Source organism: Canis aureus, chromosome 3 (assembly GCF_053574225.1).
Source record: "Canis aureus isolate CA01 chromosome 3, VMU_Caureus_v.1.0, whole genome shotgun sequence".
NCBI classification, from domain to species: Eukaryota; Metazoa; Chordata; class Mammalia; order Carnivora; family Canidae; genus Canis; species Canis aureus.
Window position 1 is genome coordinate 30,674,147 of NC_135613.1, and position 19,337 is coordinate 30,693,483.

General features: G+C 47.6%; 1 protein-coding gene across 6 annotated transcripts in view; it reads left to right on the forward strand.

The window, feature by feature from the left end:
• Window positions 1-138: 138 nt before the first annotated feature.
• The window catches only part of CEP104 (centrosomal protein 104), a 38,359-nt gene continuing 19,160 nt past the window's right edge, over window positions 139-19,337 (forward strand). For 5 of the 6 annotated variants that reach the window (XR_013376222.1, XR_013376221.1, XR_013376223.1 and 2 more), the window contains exons 1-13: window positions 139-291; window positions 4,596-4,721; window positions 5,998-6,171; window positions 6,564-6,702; window positions 8,197-8,259; window positions 8,564-8,643; window positions 10,744-10,912; window positions 11,376-11,531; window positions 12,515-12,739; window positions 14,481-14,678; window positions 15,221-15,388; window positions 15,987-16,160; window positions 18,095-18,271. Coding sequence is in view for 3 of the 6 variants with exons in the window: in XM_077891479.1 (XP_077747605.1) it covers window positions 4,609-4,721; window positions 5,998-6,171; window positions 6,564-6,702; window positions 8,197-8,259; window positions 8,564-8,643; window positions 10,744-10,912; window positions 11,376-11,531; window positions 12,515-12,739; window positions 14,481-14,678; window positions 15,221-15,388; window positions 15,987-16,160; window positions 18,095-18,271 (1,836 nt within the window). In the remaining 3 variants the exon portion in view is untranslated. The remainder of the gene's footprint in view (window positions 292-4,595; window positions 4,722-5,997; window positions 6,172-6,563; window positions 6,703-8,196; window positions 8,260-8,563; window positions 8,644-10,743; window positions 10,913-11,375; window positions 11,532-12,514; window positions 12,740-14,480; window positions 14,679-15,220; window positions 15,389-15,986; window positions 16,161-18,094; window positions 18,272-19,337) is intronic. The other variant, XM_077891482.1, reaches the window with a different exon arrangement.

The window sequence follows — 19,337 nt, forward strand, 5'->3', positions numbered from 1 at the left end:
CATTACCCAGAAGGCCCCTGGACGCGGAAGCGCGGCCCCGCCTTGTGCGCAGGCGCAGCCCGGCCCAGCCCGCCTGGTTGTCATGAGAGCGGCGGCCGCGGCCCTGGCGCTGGGCGCAGGCGGCCGCGGCTGCTCCTCGGCGGCCACCGGCGCTGCGGCTCGGGGGTGCGGGCCGGCCGGGGACGGCGGAGGAGGCGCCGCCTGAGCTCCGGGAGGCGCTGCCGAAGGGCGGCGGAGGGCCGTGGGGGTCGTGCACGCGCCGAGGTCCGGGCGGGCCTTCCGCTCTGACAGGTACCCCGAACCCCGACTACGCGCGGGCCGGGGCTGCGGGGCCTGCAGAGGTGGGCGCGGCCGGGGGTCCGGGGAGCGGCCTGCAGAGGTGGGCGCGGCCGGGGGTGGTGGGGAGGGCTGCAGAGGTGGGCGCGGCCGGGGGTCGGGGCCTGGGGCTGGGCCCGGGGTTGGGGGGGCGCCTGTCGCGGTGGCGCGGTCGGAGGACCGGGACCGGGCCGCGGGCGGGGAGCTCGCCCCCGGGGGGTGCCCCTGCCGGAGCGGGCACCGCCAGCCACAACCCGAGGTCCGGTCTGCGGTGGCCTGGAGCTGGCGCCGGACTTAGCTGACGGTGACCCGGAACCCCGACCGACCCGAGTGGAGGGAGACCGCGGCCGCGCCCTGTGCGGGTTCAGCGCTGCTCTGCACGCCCACCCCCTCCGTTTGGTGCCGATTCAGTTTCGGATACGCTCTGCGGCACTTTCAGGCTTTAGGATTACTCGACCGAACGTTATTTGCACTTGTAACGTTTAAGTTTCCCTAAAAAGAGAAGTGGAAACAAGGTTTATCTCCTAGTCTTGTAGCAAAATGTTGGGAAGTTGCCGAATTATTTCAGTTTACTTTCTAGATGTCAACAATCCTGATGCACAATTGGAAAGATACGTGTTGATAGCCGCAGTGAAGGACCGGCTGAGCTACCCTCGTCCATGCAGGCACCGGCATGGTAGCAAGGGAACCCAGGACAGCAGTTGCTGCTTGGGGCCCTGCGTGCTAATGGCTGAGTTTCAGCAGAGCTTTGATTTTTGTCAAAATGTTACCGGTGATTTTTATTTTAATTTTTATTTATTTATGATAGTCACACAGAGAGAGAGAGAGAGGCAGAGACATAGGCAGAGGGAGAAGCAGGCTCCATGCACCAGGAGCCCGACATGGAACTCGATCCCAGGTCTCCAGGATCGCGCCCTGGGCCAAAGGCAGGCGCTAAACCGCTGCGCCACCCAGGGATCCCAGCGGTGATTTTTATAGACTGATAGCAGCATCCTTTAGTGACACCTCCAGCATCATGTAACACTCTCAAAGGTTTCCACAAAGAGGACCCTGGGGTACGAGGTGGAAGGGCTTTGGAAGAGAGTGGCCATAAAGGAATGCTTTCCAATACTTAAAGCGAGGTGATGTCTCTACAGTGCCAGGGCGTTCCTCCTACCTGATTCCTACACACCAGTACTTTGTTTGGGATTTATTGAGGCAATATAGTATAGTGGACATAACCCCTATTTGGATTTCAAAGGTCCTATTTTAAGTCTAAGAACCTTAGCAGAGGGTATTGGCCAAGATCAGAGACTCTGGAACCCAACCAGCTAAAATCACTCTGCCTACAGGGCTCGCTAGTCTTATAGCCTTGAGCAAGGGCTCTCTGTACCTCAATTTCACATCTCTAAAGTTGGTATGACGACAAACCTATCAGAGTTGTTATGAAGGCACGCGTATGTGTCTAGTGTTGAGGTCGGCCCTTGGCACACAATAAGTGCATTAAAGGTAGTGTCTATCTGCAAGCGAGAGCGCTCTGTAAAGGAATATACGTGGGGCAATATGCATGGTGTTTCAAACTTTAGAATTTCAGGAAATATAATCACGTTCAGTTGAAGATATTTAGTAGATACCTACTAATTTCAAGGTGGAATAGGCCGTAATGGTCCCTGCTCTTAAAGATGACAGGAAAAATTTGAGAAATTCAGAACAGAGAGAGGGATAACTGATTTTTAGTTAAGCTTGCCTGGACTTTAGAATGCGTGACAAGAACTGAGGGTTTGAACAGCAGATTGGGTCAGGACACAGTTGACCCTTCTGCCCTGGACAGGGAGCACATGAAGAGCTCTGAGTTAGGACACAGATACTGATGACCCCAGTTGGGCTTGAGAAGGAACACAGTATAGCTGGGAACAGGGGGAGTGCTCCAGGTGGGGAGACCTGGCCACAGTGCACTGTCACCCTGTAGAAGAGACAGTGGGGTGGAGAAGAGTGGATTCAGCCATAGTCTATCACCTGAAAGGCAGGACCAATAAGACTTGGCACTTGAGGAATGGGGAGTGGGACAGAGGGTAAGTCTGCTAAGAGCCCAAGGCTGTGGAAGACAAATTCCACTCCTGGTGGGAATGCAGGTGGGGCTCTATAGCACACCCTGTGTATAATCATTCAGTTTTTGTGCTTGGTTTCCTTTATTTTCTGAGTGAGTTTACTTCAGTATTCCTCTGCTGTACTGTGACATCCTTCATTGTCAAAAATTACAATCTTTAATAGTGGTTTATTCTATTTCTAATGCTTGTGTTCATATATTCTAAGAGGATTGGCAAGTAGCAGTTAATAATTTATTGATGTAGGCCTTTTGTTTTGTTTGTTTTGTTTTGTTTTGTTTTTAAAGATCTTATTTATTTGTGGGAGACAGAGAAAGAGACACAGGCAGAGGGAGAAGCAGACTCACGCAGGGGGGCCCAAGGTGGGACTCAATCCCAGGACTCTAGGATCATGCCCCAGGCCAAAGGCAGGCGCCAAACCCCTGAGCCACCCAGGGATCCCCTGATGTAGGCCTTTTGAGGTTCTAAATGAAAGTAAAAGAAAGATCTAGATCATGCATCAAACATATTAAAATAAGCAAAATTTCATTTAGGATATATCTATATGTTACTTGCTATTCAGAATTTCAATTGACAGTATGTCCTATCCCAGAGAACATTCTGGAGAATTCTTTGTTTTCTCTTAGTGAGGATGGGGTTTCATGTTGCAGATACTTAAACCTAGTTCACATTGGCTTACTGTAGGGGAATTTGATTGGCTCCAGAACTGGAAAATAAGCAGAAGTTCATGAGTAGTTTGGGCCTTAAATGTGGCTGAACCTCAGGGTTCCCAAGACAGCTGTTTCCCCATGTCTGCCTGTTCTTTGGCAGAACCTCCTCACTGGTGGCTGTCAGTAACTCCTGGAAATATTCTTTAAAAAAAAAAAAGATTTTATTTATTTATTCATGATAGACATAGAGAGAGAGAGAGAGGCAGAGACACAGGCAGAGGGAGAAGCAGGCTCCATGCCGGGAGCACACTGCAGGACTCGATCCTGGGACTCCAGGATCGTGCCCTGGACCAAAGGCAGGCACCAAACAGCTCAGCCACCCAGGGATCCCCTCCCGGAAATATTCTGTGCCTGCAGCCCCAGCAAAAAAGCTTCTCTTTCCCGGTAGCCCCAGCAGAGGCCCGGGATGGAGTCACATCAGTCCAGTTTGGGTCCTGCTCTCATGTTGCCATCCCTGAACCAGCTGCTGAGGTTCAGGAACCCACAGTCTGACCAAGCCTGGGAGCAGTGCAGGTAGAAACTGCAATTGAGGTGCTGTTTCCAAACCAGGATAGGATGGATGCTGAGCAGGCATGACCAGATATCACAACACCCACCCTCAAAATGATATTCAACTATGAGCAGTTCACTAAACAATGACATAAAAAGTTCATCCAACCAATATTTAAATATCTCCTCAAGCAGGCCCCAGGTGTACTTTCTGCACCTGGCATATCTCCCTGTAGTCCTGCCTTCCTTGCTTGAGCCATACATTTGCATTCAGCAGTTGTCATGATGTTGATTAACCCACCCTTTCCTCCCATATTTTTGTGTAACTTATTAACACACTGGTTATATTAGTTTCTTAACTAATATAAAAAACTTGATGTTTTTATCTTAACAAAACTCTTTATTTTTGCTATAACAAACTGCCACAAACCAGATGACTTAGAAGCCCGCGGTCAGGGTGTTGGCAGGGCCATGCTCCTTGTAAAGGCTCCACAGGAGGATCATCCCATCTTCTGGTGCTGACAGCACTCCTGGGTCCTTCTTGGCTTCTGCTCCGATCTCTTGATCTTCGCCTTGGCTGTGTGCGTGTCTGTGCCTCTCAGATGGACACCAGTGCTTCCATATCAGGGCCCACCGTCCTCCAGCATGACCTCGTTTTCACCTTATTACATCTGTAGAGACCTTATTTCCAATAAAGGTCATATTCACAGGTCCTGGGAGTTAGGACTTCATCCTATTTTGGGGGGGAGACACAATTCAACCCACAACACTTGTCAAATTTTTAAGACCTACTTTTGGAAAAAGTGAAGATAAATGGTACCTTAGAGTTAGAGGCTCCCATGAGAAATACTTAAAACCTAGATTCCTTCAGAGATGAGAAAATTCTGACATGTGAATTATTTTGTCTATGAGCAAGGCATGAGCTAACACGTTCAATGTGATAAAATGTTCCCAAGTTCCTTTATCTTAAAGAAGTCTTTCCTGTCCTTATAAACAGCCCAGCGTCCAGGATGCCCCACAAGATTGGCTTCGTTGTGGTCAGCTCCTCTGGACATGAAGATGGCTTCAGTGCCCGGGAACTAATGATCCACGCACCAACTGTCAGCGGGTGGAGGTCACCGAGGTGGGCCAGACTGGGTCTGTGGACTAGGGTGGCAGGCTCCTTTCATTGGACACTTCTGCTTGTATTAATGACTCAAGCCTCAGAACCATGTGGTGGTTAGCATGCTGCAGTGCCGTCTGTGCATTGATGCCATGGGTTTTTTCCTTATGTTTTTAAAGAAAATTTGTTGGACCCTTTCCCCTAATAATATTTACTGACATTCACCTAAGAAATGTGCAAGTAGGGCGCCCTGGTGCGGGTGAGGAGGGGGTGCATGAGAGAGCTGTGCTGGTGGCCACAGACAGCTCCTATGTGATGTTTGCCAAGGGCAGCCAAGTGGTGGCTTGGTTGCTGAGAAGAATGTGGGGTCACGGAGGGGTTTCTTAAAATGGGGGTGGAGGGGTGGGTTCCAGAGTGTGTTTGTGTGTTGATGGGAGTGATGGGGAGAGAAAAGCCAGGGTGGGGACAGGCTGGCCCTGGTGCAGTTTGGGGTGTGGGTGGGGGATGAGGCCCCAGCAGGGATGCTGTTCCATTTGGGGAGCAGTAGGAACAGCCCCATGTGAGGCTCCTGCTTTCTCAACAGTGGTGTGTAGGGCTGCTAGGAGAGGTGGCGGAGAAGGGAGGGAGCATGGCCAGGAGGCAGGAGTGGGCTCACCCAGGAGACCACTGGGTCCTGTCCAGCTGTTCCATCCTTTGCTGCTTCCCCCTGCCCAGGCCTTGGACGCCCCAGTGTCTTAGTAATCCAGTGCTTGCCAGCCCAGCATATGTAGTATCTACTGTCTGGGGCACTGTGCTCTGTTGCTAAATCATGATCAGCTCCTGCAGTGTGAGGTCTTTGTCGACACTGGTTCTCCAGCTCCTTCTCATGTAGAGTTTTAACGTGCTCTGTCACTTACTAAGCAAAAGTAGAAGTTCCACTGTGGGCAGTTGTAGGCTTCTCCTGCAGACTGCCAAGCACACATTATAGGCACACATCCCTCAGGATTCTCTAAGCAGGTGGCTTTCCTGAAGCATTTGGGTTCCTGTGGAAAAATCCTTTGGCTCTTTCTTGCCCACTAGTACAGCCTCTTACGACTGATGTTGTTTATCTCGTGTTGAACTTCATTTCAAATGGTTTTCCCACTACCAGAAGCATGATTCACATAAGGCAGCAGGCAGATGCAGTCTGCACTGGAGCTTCAGCTCCACCACAGGCAGGTCTCAGACACAGCACTCGCAGACCACCTCGCTGCGTGCAGAGCACCGCACATGCAGCCAGAACCCGCGCATGTGAAAAGCCAAATGTGTTTGCTTTCAGATTTTGCCAGTTTCCACAAGAAATTGTTCTTCAGATGGTGGAGAGGTGTCGAATCAGGAAACTGCAACTGCTTGCCCACCAGTACATGATCCCCAGTAAAGTGGAGTTCTACATCAGTGAGAGCCTGCCCGAGTACTTCGTGCCCTACCAGGCTGAGCGCTTTCGAAGACTTGGGTAAGGGTGAGAGTGAAGGCTCGTGTTGGGAACTTTTAACGTGACTCTCCCTGTGTCAGAGCTGTGGGAATGAAGGGACCACCCCTTGCTTTTGGTCCTGGGTCACAGACTCCCATGTGCTCAAGCACATTTCTGAGCAGCTGCCACACCGAGATGTGCTCTATTAGCAGTGCTGTCCATCTGTTGCTAGCATTTGTCTCTGCTTTTCAGACGCAGAACTCATTTTAAGAAAACTGGTTAGAATACAGTTTCTGGGCTTCTCCCTAGGTTTTCCCTTCAGACTTTGATTTAAACTTTGATTTAAACCCGTTGAGCTCAGTAGGAGCAGAGGCCAGTTTCATTGCACACACATTTCCTGTCATCATGGTTCCAGCGTGTACTCTCTCTTTCAGCTATGTTTCTCTCTGTGACAATGAGAAGACAGGCTGTAAAGCCCGGGAGCTGAAGTCAGTGTACGTGGATGCAGTAGGACAGTTTCTTAAGCTGATTTTTCATGAGAACCATGTCAACAAGTACAACATATACAATCAGGTGAGACACGTGCCCTCACCTAGACTGCTCCCTATCTCCTTGCAGCATTATAGGGGCCTGCACCCCTGCGCAAAGGTATTTCAAATCTTTTTTTAAGATAGTAACTTTTATGGAAGAATATTAAGCTCTTCTGGAACTGTGCTATGTGATCAGGAGCTGCTGCCCCACACCACAGGTACACACTGGGAGCCTGGCCAACCCAAGTACGATGGGCCACTCAGGCTAACTGGATACTCGAACTCAAAGACTTTGTGTGGGTAATAGAATTAGTTATGCAGTGAAATGATAAATTGTGGTGATCTTGGGTTTAAAATTAACATCATCTGCTTTTTACAAAATTTTACTGTGTCCACTAGAAAACTTAAAATTATCTGTGTGGCTTGCATGGTTTCTGTTAGGTGACACTCTTCTGGATAAACCTATAAACCTTTAAGAGATAAATCCCCTGGTAGAACTTAGGGGTATGATTTCATGGTACAGGCAGCCCAGCTCTAAGTCCTCATTCTTAATCTCTCCCTCCCTCCCCTTGTCTTTCTGTTCCTTTTTCTTGTCTTTTAGTTTTGTTTTAGATTTGGCATGATTGATGTAGTAGAAATCAGTTGTGTCCAAAGCAGACTCATAATTAGCATGGATATTGACAGCACTCCCTGCTCCCTCCAAGAGGAGTGGAAACATTCCTTCCACCAAATCAGAGTTTTAAACCCAGCAAGTAGGTTGAGGAGAGCTCTGAGATGCAGTTCCATTGCCTGGTCTGCCGCAACAGTGCTTGACTGTAAACCTGAAGATTGATCGCTAACGTGCTTCTACCTCGGCCCACCAGCAATACCCTGTCGCTCAGTTCCACTGCAGTGACGTTCGAGGAAGGGACGGTGTCAGGTGGAGCCACTGGCCCAGACAAACTGAGCTGTGCTAATGCAGGCCTTCAGTCCATTGTCTAGATTACCAAGATTGAGTAGATGGAACCCCATACTGGACTGTGAGTGGATGGTTTGGTGTGGCACTGTGTTAAAACTGTGGAGGTTTTTAGCCATTATTGTTTTAATGTACTTTAGATATTAAAATAGCCACTTGAGTGATGCCTGAGTGACTCAGCCAGTTACACATCTGCCTTTGGCTCAGGTCATGATCCCGAGGTCCTGAGATCAAGCCCCAGGTCAGGTTCCCTGGTCAGCGGGGAGCCCACTTCTCCCTCTCCTTCTGCCTCCTCTCCATGCTTGTGCTCTCTCACATGAGCACTTTCTCTCTTAAATAGATAAAATCTTTTTTAAAAATTAAAAATTAAACAGCCACTTGATTAGATGTTAGAATATTACCTTGTATAATTTACAGGAATTAGTAATAATAATTCTATAGCTTGACATTTTACAGTTAATATACTTTGGTGTACATCATCCCTTTTGATGACAGTACAGTATGAACAAGCAGATTGTAATAAAGGGGATAAGTCATTGCCAAAATTTTATTCTTAATTTCTATTGGTTAACTCTTTCTTAGGTTGCTCTGGTTGCAGTAAATATCATTGGAGACCCTGCAGATTTCGGTGATGAAAGCCATATTGTAAGTTTGGGAGGTTTCATTCTCAAAAAAGAAAATGTATCTCTAACAAGCAGGATTGATTATTTTTGTCACAAAAAGTGTCACCTTGAAAAATCTTTATTAAGTTGTCTCTTGAATAGCTAGCAGATAATTTTTGGCAGCTATAGTATATTAAAATCTCTTTTCCTCAAGAATTTTAACTGTCCTTCCAAAAACCTAGGATCCTCCAAGCCCACTGACATCTCTATATCATACCTCTTAGTTAAGGTTTCATGTTGTTCCTGTTTTCCTCTGAAACACTAAGCAGAACTCTTTGCTCCCAAAGACCTCTAGAGAGAAACTGATTGATCATTACCTGGGCCAGCACAGCAGTGAGGACCCAGCTCTGGAAGGAACCTGTACTGGGTAAGAGTTCTCCCCCTAGACCCTCAGCTCCTAGGACTTTCTTCAGGATGGCCAAGGTGTGAGTCACTTCCAGAGGACTAGGACTTTGAGAGCCACTAAATTCAGTTCTGAGCTAGATAAGCCACTGATGAGATTGACTCAAATATACTTAAAGATTAAGGTCACTGTTCTCCTTAGCACATCTCCATTTATTGCCCTTCAGAGACAGCTCTATTTCTCGTGTATTCAGGTGTTACTAGAAAGTTCCTACAATGAGTGCAGATAGATCTATCGGCTGTACTTTGGTATTTTACTGGCACAGGCAACTTCATAGGTAAAAATTAAAGGAATTCATTGACCCAGATTATCCATTACTAGAACCTTCATCTTATGTTTGCTTTGAGCCCTCCCCACTCTCATCCATCCCGTGAACATACAGCTCTGCCTCCCGCAGGCGGGGGGCCCAGGGGCGGCTCCACTGGGCGCAAGGCTCACTGCCCACTGGTGCATACACTTAGCACAGCAAGTGGCTCCTGGAGAATCTCCATATTTTATGCAAGCACAAGAGCCTGGCTTAAGAAGGAATTACTTTGTGTCAGTGTTTGGACTGCCTTGCTTCCTGTGGAGTCTTCCTGGGCCTGCAGCCTGGCTATCAACTGGTGGATGTCAGTAGGGAGTGCTTAAAAAATAGACTCTGTCCCTAAATCAGGGCGAGACCTGCTCTTCTGAAGCTGCCCACTGCCCATGCCAGATGATGTCATGTTTTTTTTCTTTGTAGCATTTTCATAATTAAGTCTTTGTTTTCATCTCTAGGACTTGAAGGCAAAGAAACTTTGACTTAAGAGTATAGTATGTATTTAGGTAAAAATAGTTAATCTTGTGCCAATACCAAAGCGTGTTACTGTTTGGTCATCACTGAGATTAACTGATACTGTTCAAAGCTGCCAAAGCTGACCCCATCACCTCATTTCCAGGAGTTGAGAAGTGTTGGGGGGATGTTTGATCATGCTGAAAGGTGATGTCATACTGTGTCCTGTTTCAATTTATTTTTAGACAACCAATTTATTTTATTTTATTTATTTATTTTTTAATTTATTTTTTCATGAGACAGAAAGGCAGAGACATAAGCAGAGGGAGAAGCAGGGTCCCTGTGGGGAACCTGTTACAGGATTTGATCCCAGGACCCCGGGATCATGACCTGAGCCAAGGTTGACCTCAACCACTGAGCCACCCAGGTGCCCTGACGGCCACATTTTTTATGACAAGTAATACTGTCATTAAAATTTACCTGTATATAAAGATATCTAAGTCAAAGCTGCCAGTTGGCTTATTTTGTGTAGCTGTTACAATAGAGACATTGAAACATGTCCCCTGTTAACATTTTTGTTGAGTGGTTAGACTGGCATTATTGTTTTAAATGTTAGACCCTAGAGAAAGCTGCCAGCCTGCTGCAGAACACGAAAGAAAGAATGAGGTAATACTTAATCAGAAATCAGTTACTCAGATCACTAGAAAGATCTTTTATTCCTGGAAGGGTTTTTCTGATCTCCCCAGGACTTGGGATATCATGCAGTCTGACACTTTGAGCTGAGGCCCTAGCAGGGCACCTCTGCATCTTTAGTGCTTGTCACAGTTACTGTGGCACTGGTGTCAAGTATGGACACCTAGATTACACCTGGAACCCACCAAGTCAGATTCTTTATGGATGGGGCCTGGTAGTCTACTTTGGCTTGGGTTTTCCCCTAGACTACACATGATTCACCTGCACTATTATGTCCCCGGTGCCTAGAACAGAGCCGAGCACAGAGTCCACACTCAAAATATTTATTGAAGAACAAATAAACCAAAGACTCAGATGCCCCCAAGTGCAGTTAACTAATGGTCAGGAGCATAAGCTGTGGAGTCAGAGAGACCCACCTGCACTTAAGAGCTGGGTGACCTGAAGCCCATTCCTGATTTTTCTGAGCTTCCACTTTCTCTGGCAAGAATGCTCCAAGAGCAGATGTGGGGGTGCCATTTCTGTGACTATCTGTACCTTCAGACTGAGCCTGTAGGACTCCCTCCGCCATCACTCTATCACACGTGTCGAAGTTAGCTAAAATATTCATCTCTTTCCTTTAGGAAATCTGACTACATTTCTCCACTGGATGACTTAGCTTTTGATATGTACCAAGATCCAGAAGTTGCCCAGATTATACGCAAATTAGATGAAAGAAAACGTGAAGCTGTCCAAAAGGAACGTTACGACTATGCCAAGAAGTTAAAACAAGCTATTGCTGATTTGCAAAAGGTACTACTCCTGGAGACAACAGTCCTCCCTCGGTTGTGTGAGAGTGGTCCTGACACATGGTACAGCAAAGATGTAGGCCACTAAAAGCTATGGACACTAGTGTAGGTCCAAGGAGGTAAGCAACATAAAGTTATAGACAGATGAGCAGCTAAGTAAAATGTAAGTGAAGGCACAAACTCAGCCTCTTCAGATGCCATGTTGCTTTCCTAAGGCAGTAGAAAAACATAAGATGCTTATCATCCCATGGATTCATGCAGTTTCTTAGACACTGGCGTGGTGACAGGCAGCACGCCCCATGCAGGCCAGCGTGGCTGTTGTCTAACTGCCCAGGCTTGGCCCCTCCTCCCAGCAAGGTACATGGGGCAGGCAGCACCTCTATCACCTAGCCCTTGCTTTAAAAGTTGTCTTTGCACTGGATGTGGCTGGATGCACATTTGAAGCAGAGTGGCCTTGTGTGCTTCAGGTTGGCGAGCGCCTTGGGAGGTATGAGGTGGAAAAGCGCTGTGCGGTTGAGAAGGAGGACTATGACCTGGCCAAGGAGAAGAAGCAGCAGATGGAGCAGTTTCGCAACCAAGTGTATGAGCAGCTGCAGCTGCACAGCCTCGTGGATGCTGAGCCGGTAGGTGCCTGGGCAGCAGTCCCCAGGGCCAAAGAGATTCAGCCACGGGGCCCGTGTGTCCTCATTATGTATGTGACGTGCACATGGCTCCATAACACACAGGTGACAGTTCAGACAGGTGACGTCAGCTCTAGAGGTGCTGCTGGACACCCACTTGCACGAAGACTCATGGCAGAGGAGAAAGGGGATGAGCTGGAATCGGGGATCTCACCTCTTCTCCCTGGCTCAGCTTCCTCATTTGTAAAATGAACCGATGGCAGCCCTGCCATGAGTAGCCTCAGGAGTGTTGTGCACGCATAATCCTAACGGCCTCAGCTTGTTGAGGCCGTGTTTCCTGGGACACACTGCCACTGATCTTTAGAACCCACACAGGCAGCTGGTGTACGTACCACCACATTGCAGAGTCGTGCGTGACAGCACAGACTCTGGAGCTGCGCTGCTTGGGCTCAGACCTGGCCCCCTTAGGGCTGTGTGATCTCAGGGTCATTCCTTCGCCACTCTGCCTCAGTTTCCTTCTCCCATTTATGGGGTAAAAGTGGTATGCATTAAATGAGATCGTCTGTCTGACCCACCTACCGCCATGGCCTCCACATGCTAACTATGTTGTGATGACACAAAACAGCCCGCTTTTGCAGCCACTGGGTTTTAGGTCCCACCCAGGTGCTTCCTACCTACATACCACAGCTTTGCTGGCAAGTCTGTGTGTGTGTTTCCATACTGTGGCAACCCAGGCACTGTGCTTATTGTCACTCTAGTGTTCTGGCACACATGTCACTTCTGTAGGGCACATGGCAGCCATGGAGAGATAGCTAAAAGGATATGACAGGACTGGAGGGCACCAGTCCTGATGCCCTCGTGCAGCTTGATGCAGTCCTTGATGCAGCTTGTCACTCTGCCTTCCTAAACTGTCACATCCTCCCGCCCCCCCTCCCCCCAGTGGTGTGGCAACAGCACTGGGAGTGAAGCATCCTGTTTTTCCCCAGATGCGAAGGCCTTCTGACCTGCCCCTCCAGCCCCTCACTCACTCTGCCAGTCCTCGCCACAAACAGCAAGTGCCATCTCTACCACCGCAAGAAGAAAGTGCACCAGAAAGCCGGTTTGCAGAGCCTTTCCTTCAGGAAAAGCCTCCAGCACATCCCCCAGGCCCTTCTCAGCACTCCACAGCAGACCAGTCACCACCTGCCACAGACCCTCATCTCAAGACCCATGTAGGTAACTGGTAACAGATTGTGTGCAATTTATTCAACAGATACATAGAGAGGACCCACATGGTGCTAAGGCTTTCCTGGTGCAGGGGATGGATCAGCGCACACAACTACAGAACTCCTTCCTGCCCTATGTTCCCAAAGCCAGAACATGGTGGTACATGCACCCAGCGGGTAATCACACCTTAGTGGGAGACCCTGTTTGCAGTCAGACGCACCAGCCCTCGCACCTGTGTCTGCACCCATCAGCCGGTGCTCTGGGATGCACCATCCTCCTGAGCCTCTCCTTTGCTCTCTGTAAAAATGCACAAACAGCTGCTTAAGGGATTATTTCCAGGAATAAACAAGACCATGTTTGTAAAGCGCCCACTGAGGTCTGACTTCAGTAGAACCTCCACACAAGTCATGCATGGTTAATATACTATCAGGATTTTCTGTGTTGTAAGTAACAGACGACATTGCTCCCACTGGGTGTTTCCTGGCTTTTGTAACTCGAGACTTAAGAGGTCATGTGGGTTTCAGGGTTCAGTAGCTTCATAGCATCACCAATGCCTCTTTTCTCCTGTCAACTCTGTTTCCTGTGGTTCCAAGTCACCATAGGGCTGGAGCTGTCACGTGGCCCTTAGCTTCAGGTCTGCACGTTGTCCCATCTGAGCAAGAGTCTTCCCGAGTTTATCAGTCACATACCAGCCTCTGAGTGATGGTGAGGACCAGAAGAGGTCTCACTGGAGGTCCTGCTGGCATGCAAGGCAGCATGGCCAGCGACTCTGGGGAGGAAGACAGGATGTTGGGTGGGCACGGGCAAGTGTCCTCCAGGAAAGCCAGAGGGGACAGCACTCATGCTGGCCTCCCAGGGCACATCTTGATGTCATCTCCATCAGGAGCATCTTGTCTGTAACTTTATTGCTTTAAGTCATATCTAATGCTTTGATTTAAAATACTCCAATTTCTCCTTTGTTAGAATGTCAACATGTTTTGTGTTACAGCAGAGTAGATTTTAGAATATGAGGAACTCACTCTCATGCGGTTTATACCCAGTTAATATCTCAGTGGGTATGAAGTGTGAATGTCATAGTGACACCTGCCTCAGAAAATTACTCTGGAATCTGTTATTTAATTTCCCAAAACTCTGCTACATATGTACTTGTTTAGGTGTGCATCTGTGTTTCCACATGTGGATGGAAGCTCTGGGAGGTGGAGAGCCCATGTCACCCCATCGCGTGGGCAGGGGGCCCGATGAGCATCTGCAGGGCTGAGGGGGTAGGCAGCAGACAGCTGCCTGCCCAGAGCTAGAGGAGGCAAAGCCCAGGAAAGCTGTGGAGGTATTGTTAGCTTGGTTGCCTGTTTTTTAGTGGAAATCTCGCAGATAATGAACACATTTAAAATGAGGCTTGGTACTTATTTCTAAGTCATAAACTAAGAAAAAATCAGAAGTCTTGTCAGGAAAACATATAACTTTTACTTTGGTAAGCTAAGTGTCAGCTGAACTGTAACTATTAGTGGTAAGTAGTAACCGAGGCCGAATCTATATCACTTTTCAATTGGGTCCGCGCTGAGTTTAGAAAAGAATGGAAACTGATCTAATTTTTTCAGGTGAATCTTATTGTCACATAAATTATTCTTATCTGATAAAACTGCTGCCATGCAGACCAGAAGGGTGCAGAGCAGTAGGCCAGCGGTGTAGACATGGTGTCGGCAGGTGGGGGGCCTTGGGGAGCTCTGCAGCCGCCCTTCTCTCCTGTAGCTCCAGTCTGTGCCCTATGATGAGCGGCCCCTTCCTGCTACACGGAAGCAGCCGGCGGCAGCAGCCCTGGAACCAGAAAAGAGTGACTCTGATGTCAGCGAGGCTCCCAAAAGAGGTGCCGCTGGAGAGCCTGAGCCCTTAACAGAGAAGGCACTGAGAGAGGCCAGCCCTGCCGTGGACGTGCTTGGAGAAAGCCTGGTACATGGAGGGCTGGAGAGCGCCCTTGGCTTTGTTTTTGATACTGTTGGCTTCCCTTTGGAATCACTATTCATTTGAAGTCTTCCAATAATTATTAATTATATAAAGCAGCAAAAACAGAAACTAGAATTTAAGATCTTACGAATGTCTGTTCGTACCAGACTGAGTGTTTCTGTCTGGTACTGACAGAGTTGATATCGGAAATCTGCCCCTTCTGGAACACCTGCCCCTTCCAGGAGAAAATGAGGGCAGAGCAAAACAAAAGATGGAAGCATTCCATATGGAAATGAGCCCAGTGGGTTTTCCCCTTCTTCCCAGCTTCACAGTATTTCCCTTGGTCGAACTTCTGGTACTTTCTGTATTTTAACAGGGTCTTCAGTATTCCATGTTAGAAAAATTACTTCCTTAAACACAAGTACTTGTTCTGCTCTTACAAGAGATTTTTCTCTGTGTGAAACAAAGGTTCAGGTGGCATGGCTGAGGGGCGGCAGTGGTGTCACTGGTGCACCTGCCCCGAGTCAGCCAGCCTCCACTCTGTGTAGGTTGCGGGGGCCTATTCCAAGACCTGGTCATACCGGGAAAATGCGCTGCTCGCCCTGTATAAGCAGCTGATGGAGACACCTGCTGGAACTCCGAAGGAAGAGCTGAAGAGCATGCTGCGAGCATCTATCTTCCTTGTTAGAAGAGCCATTAGAGACATAGTGACCCCGGTGAGTCCCCTGTGCCCCAAAGTCCCCCAGGAGGTCCAGTGGGCCAGGAGGAAGCACAGTGTATCACTAGGAATTAAGGGTCTCTGGCAAGAAATGTGGTCAGTGAAAAGCTTGCAGAGTCTGTCTTCACTTGGCCGTGCTCCTTGCTCTTGCACGGCATCAGCTTTCCCATGCTCTTGAAAGGTTTGCGGAGGCCGGACTCACCATGACTGAGAAAATGCTCAGTTTATGTTTTTATTTTTAATGAAAACTGAGGAGCTTGAGGTTATTCCTGGATTCCCCTGACTCTGAGGGTGCCGTAAGAGTGAGCACGCCCCAGGTGCACCACTGCCTTCGTGTTTGCCATTAGGCAGGAATGTTCAGGGTGTGGCATCCAGGGCAACACGGGGCACTTGCTGGCATGTGACATGAGAGCACATGCCTTCCATATGGGAAGAACTGCATTTAGAAAGTGGTTTTCGGGTGACCTGTTCCAGCCCTTCAGGCAGCACAGAATCCCCAACATCGTGTTCATGTTGGTTCCCGTCAGTAACCGTCATGTTCTCTCTGCTGGAATGCAGTTATGGGAGCTCTTCCATTTTTACCACTGTTTTCTTAGGTTTTTCAGGCTTCTTTGAAATTGTTGAAAATGATAATTACACAATATATTCCCAAACACAAACTGAGTAAGCTTGAAACTGCTCACTGTGTGGAAAGAACCATACCTGTTCTGCTCACCAGGACTGGAGACTCTTCTGCTCGCCTCCGAGTCATAGCTTCAAATTTTATTCAGGTATGAACTTCACCAGAAAATAATAAGCACGTTACTATGTTATCTGACTTTCTGAATACCTTACCAGTTTCTGTCTCTCCTAAGAGCATTATTGGTTCTCCTCGTGGGTCCCTGTCATACTTACTGGTGCTCTGAAACCTGAAGGTTGCCTTCGATTAAAGTATAGTTTGGGGGTAGCCCTGGTGGCGCAGCGGTTTAGTGCCGCCTGCGGCCCCGGGGTGTGATCCTAGAGACCCGGGATTGAGTCCCGCATCAGGCTTCCTGCGTGGAGCCTGCTTCTCCCTCTACCTGTGTCTCTGCCTCTCTCTCGCTCGCTCTGAATGAATAAATAAATAAATCTTAAGAAAAAAAATTATAAAGTATAGTTTGGCTTGTCTGGTATTTCTTTTCTTCAACATATGCTAGAAACTTCTAGTAAAAATGTATGGAAAACTAAACCATAATAGAAAATTGGGAGTAAAGAGATAATAAATGTGTAATGACCTTAATCTAAATAGTTTTGGGCTTTCACTCCAGGCCAAGTATTAGAGAGAGAGAGCTCTAGGAGTTCTTTTTTTTTTTTTTTTTTCCTAAAGATTTTATTTATTCATGAGAGACACAGAGAGAGAGGCAGAGACATAGGCAGTAAGAGAAGCAGGCTCTCCACAAGGAGTCCGATGTGGGACTCGAATGCTGGGACTCCAGAATCACTCCCTGAACTGACGGCAGATGCTCAGCCACTGAGCCACCCAGGCACCCCATGCTCTAGGAGTTCTTACCCTGAGGCCTATGCCGGGGCTTCAGCAAGTCTATGAATTTCTCACATTTTATATGACATTCTGTTGGGAAGGACTCCATAGCTTTCATAGTTTCTCAGAGGGGTCATTTTTACAGTATGATGAACCACTCATCTCCTTTAACAAACTTGAGTTCTGGGGGAGAATGAAAAAGGAGAAGTAAGTTATACTAACAAGAAGGTAAAAGTGATGTTCAAGTCCTACAAGATACTCCATCTTCATGTGGCTCAGAATCTGGGGGAGATGTCATCTTTTAAAAGGAACATTGAAAATGTTAGTATGTCCTTCCTTTGTTTAGTAATTTATTTTTTAAGAGAGGGAGAGGAAAGGGTGGGGAGGGGCAGAGGGGGAGAGAGAGAATTCCCAAGCAGACTCCCTGCTGAGTGCAGAGCCCAGCACAGGGCTCGCTCTCATGACCCTGAGATCATGACCTAAGCTGAAATCAGAAATCGGATGCAAAAAAAAAAAAGAAATCGGATGCTGAGAAACCTGGGTGATGTCCATGTCTCTGCCTCTGCATTTCTCATGAATAAATAAGTAAAATCTTAAAAAAAAAAAAAAAAAAGATAAAAGAAGTTGAGGCTTAACCGACTAAGCCTCCCAGTTGCTCCCAAAACTGATTTCTTTCTCTATTGCAACCCATATGCTTCAGTATTTTATCATTCCTCTTTCTGTATTTGGCTGTTTAAATGATAAATACATTAATCATAGAAAGACTTGCTCATTGATAGTGGACTTCATGCTTGCCCATAAGCCCAGCAGGAGTCACATCAGCCAGAGTACTGTGCACTTTACACTCTCAGCTGACTTTTCATAAATACTAACACAATACTCATTTGTTTTAGAATGTTAGAAATTAGAAAACCTTTTTCTTAAAGTTGGAAAATCCTGAGAAATCTTAAGTTTTAGATCACATTTCTTATAAAGCTTTCATTTATCTGTGAGTGATCATGTTTTTATGTTTTTGTGCTTTAGGATTTTGTTTTTAATCATTATATCTTAAATAGAAATATGAGCTTATTAGAGATAAATTATCTTACTGCCATTTTTTATTCCCTATTTTTTCCCTTTGTTGTTTACTTTGAAGATTCTGAAGTATACTAAGTTGCCTCTAGCATTTTCCAGTACAAATTAACACGATCATGTTGGTTTTTATAGGAAATGGCCTTGTTCAAGGAAGTTAGGTCTCTCCAAATTATTCCATCCTACTTGGTACAGCCATTAAAAGCCAACTGTTCGACTCATCTGACAATGAGTCAGATGAGTCTCCTGGCCCGGCTTCTGAAAGACCTGGGCACGGGGACCACAGGCTTCACCATTGATAACGTGATGAAGGTAAGTGCACCTCTGGTGCCATGGGCCGCAGTCTCCACACTGGAGATGGGCCTGGAGTGTGGTGAGTGTCTCATCAATGTTTCTTGAATGAATGAATGATTGCAAAAAAAAAAAAAAAAAATAGTCACTGTTTTATCTAACAAAGGAATGTACGAAAGGCTCCCCACCCCTCGTTCTGTCACAAGACAGTACATTATGTGTGGACGTTGGTCCGTGGTGGTGGACAGATTATAAGGAGCACGTACCTGTATGAGAGAACTGCCTATCATGGAGGACATGAAGCATATGGAAGTGTAGGTATTTGTTGTGCTTTGGACAACCTGATGAAACTGCAGACATTCTGGAAGAGGAACTGTCTGCCAGAGCAAGAATTCCCTCCTCCCTAATTTGAAATGTGTTGGAAGTGAGCTTCGATCATACAGCCACCATCTTGGCCAGAAGTGGAGAGGCAGAGCTTTCACAGTGGCCCAATCTGGTACAGCCTGCACACGCTTCCTATTCCTGTGAGAAGGGCAGGGTCTCCCTTCTCTGTGGATTCCAGTGGTGCATTGAGTCGGAGACCTGGGCCAGGTCTTGATGTCATTAAATGTATGATCAGGAAAGGCAGGATCCTATCAGGCCACTTTCATTCATGTGTTCTATCATGGATATATGATTTAGACACTGAAGTGAATAAGCCTTGGCTTCTGGAGCTCTAAGCCCCGTGTCCCCCCCACTCTTAGCCTCATCATCTGGATCCCTTTCCTGGTTCTTTATCCTCCTGATCCCATTGACTTTGGAGTGTCCAGACCTCCTCTTCTGATTTCTGTGCACACACCTTCCCTCAGTGACCTCGCCCATGCCTCTGCACCCACCCATGGAAGACACAGTCTCTGCACATGCCCTCCCTGGACGCCTGACTCTTCCCACAAGCTGTGGATGCCCCACATCTGAATGGAGCGCCTGCCATCCTCTCTGGCATGCTCCTTCTCAGCCTTCTCTGTTTCTGTAAACAGCAACACTGTTCTGTTTGCTCAGCAAGTGCTGTGAGCTCTTGCTCCAAGTACATCCAGATACTGACCCAGCC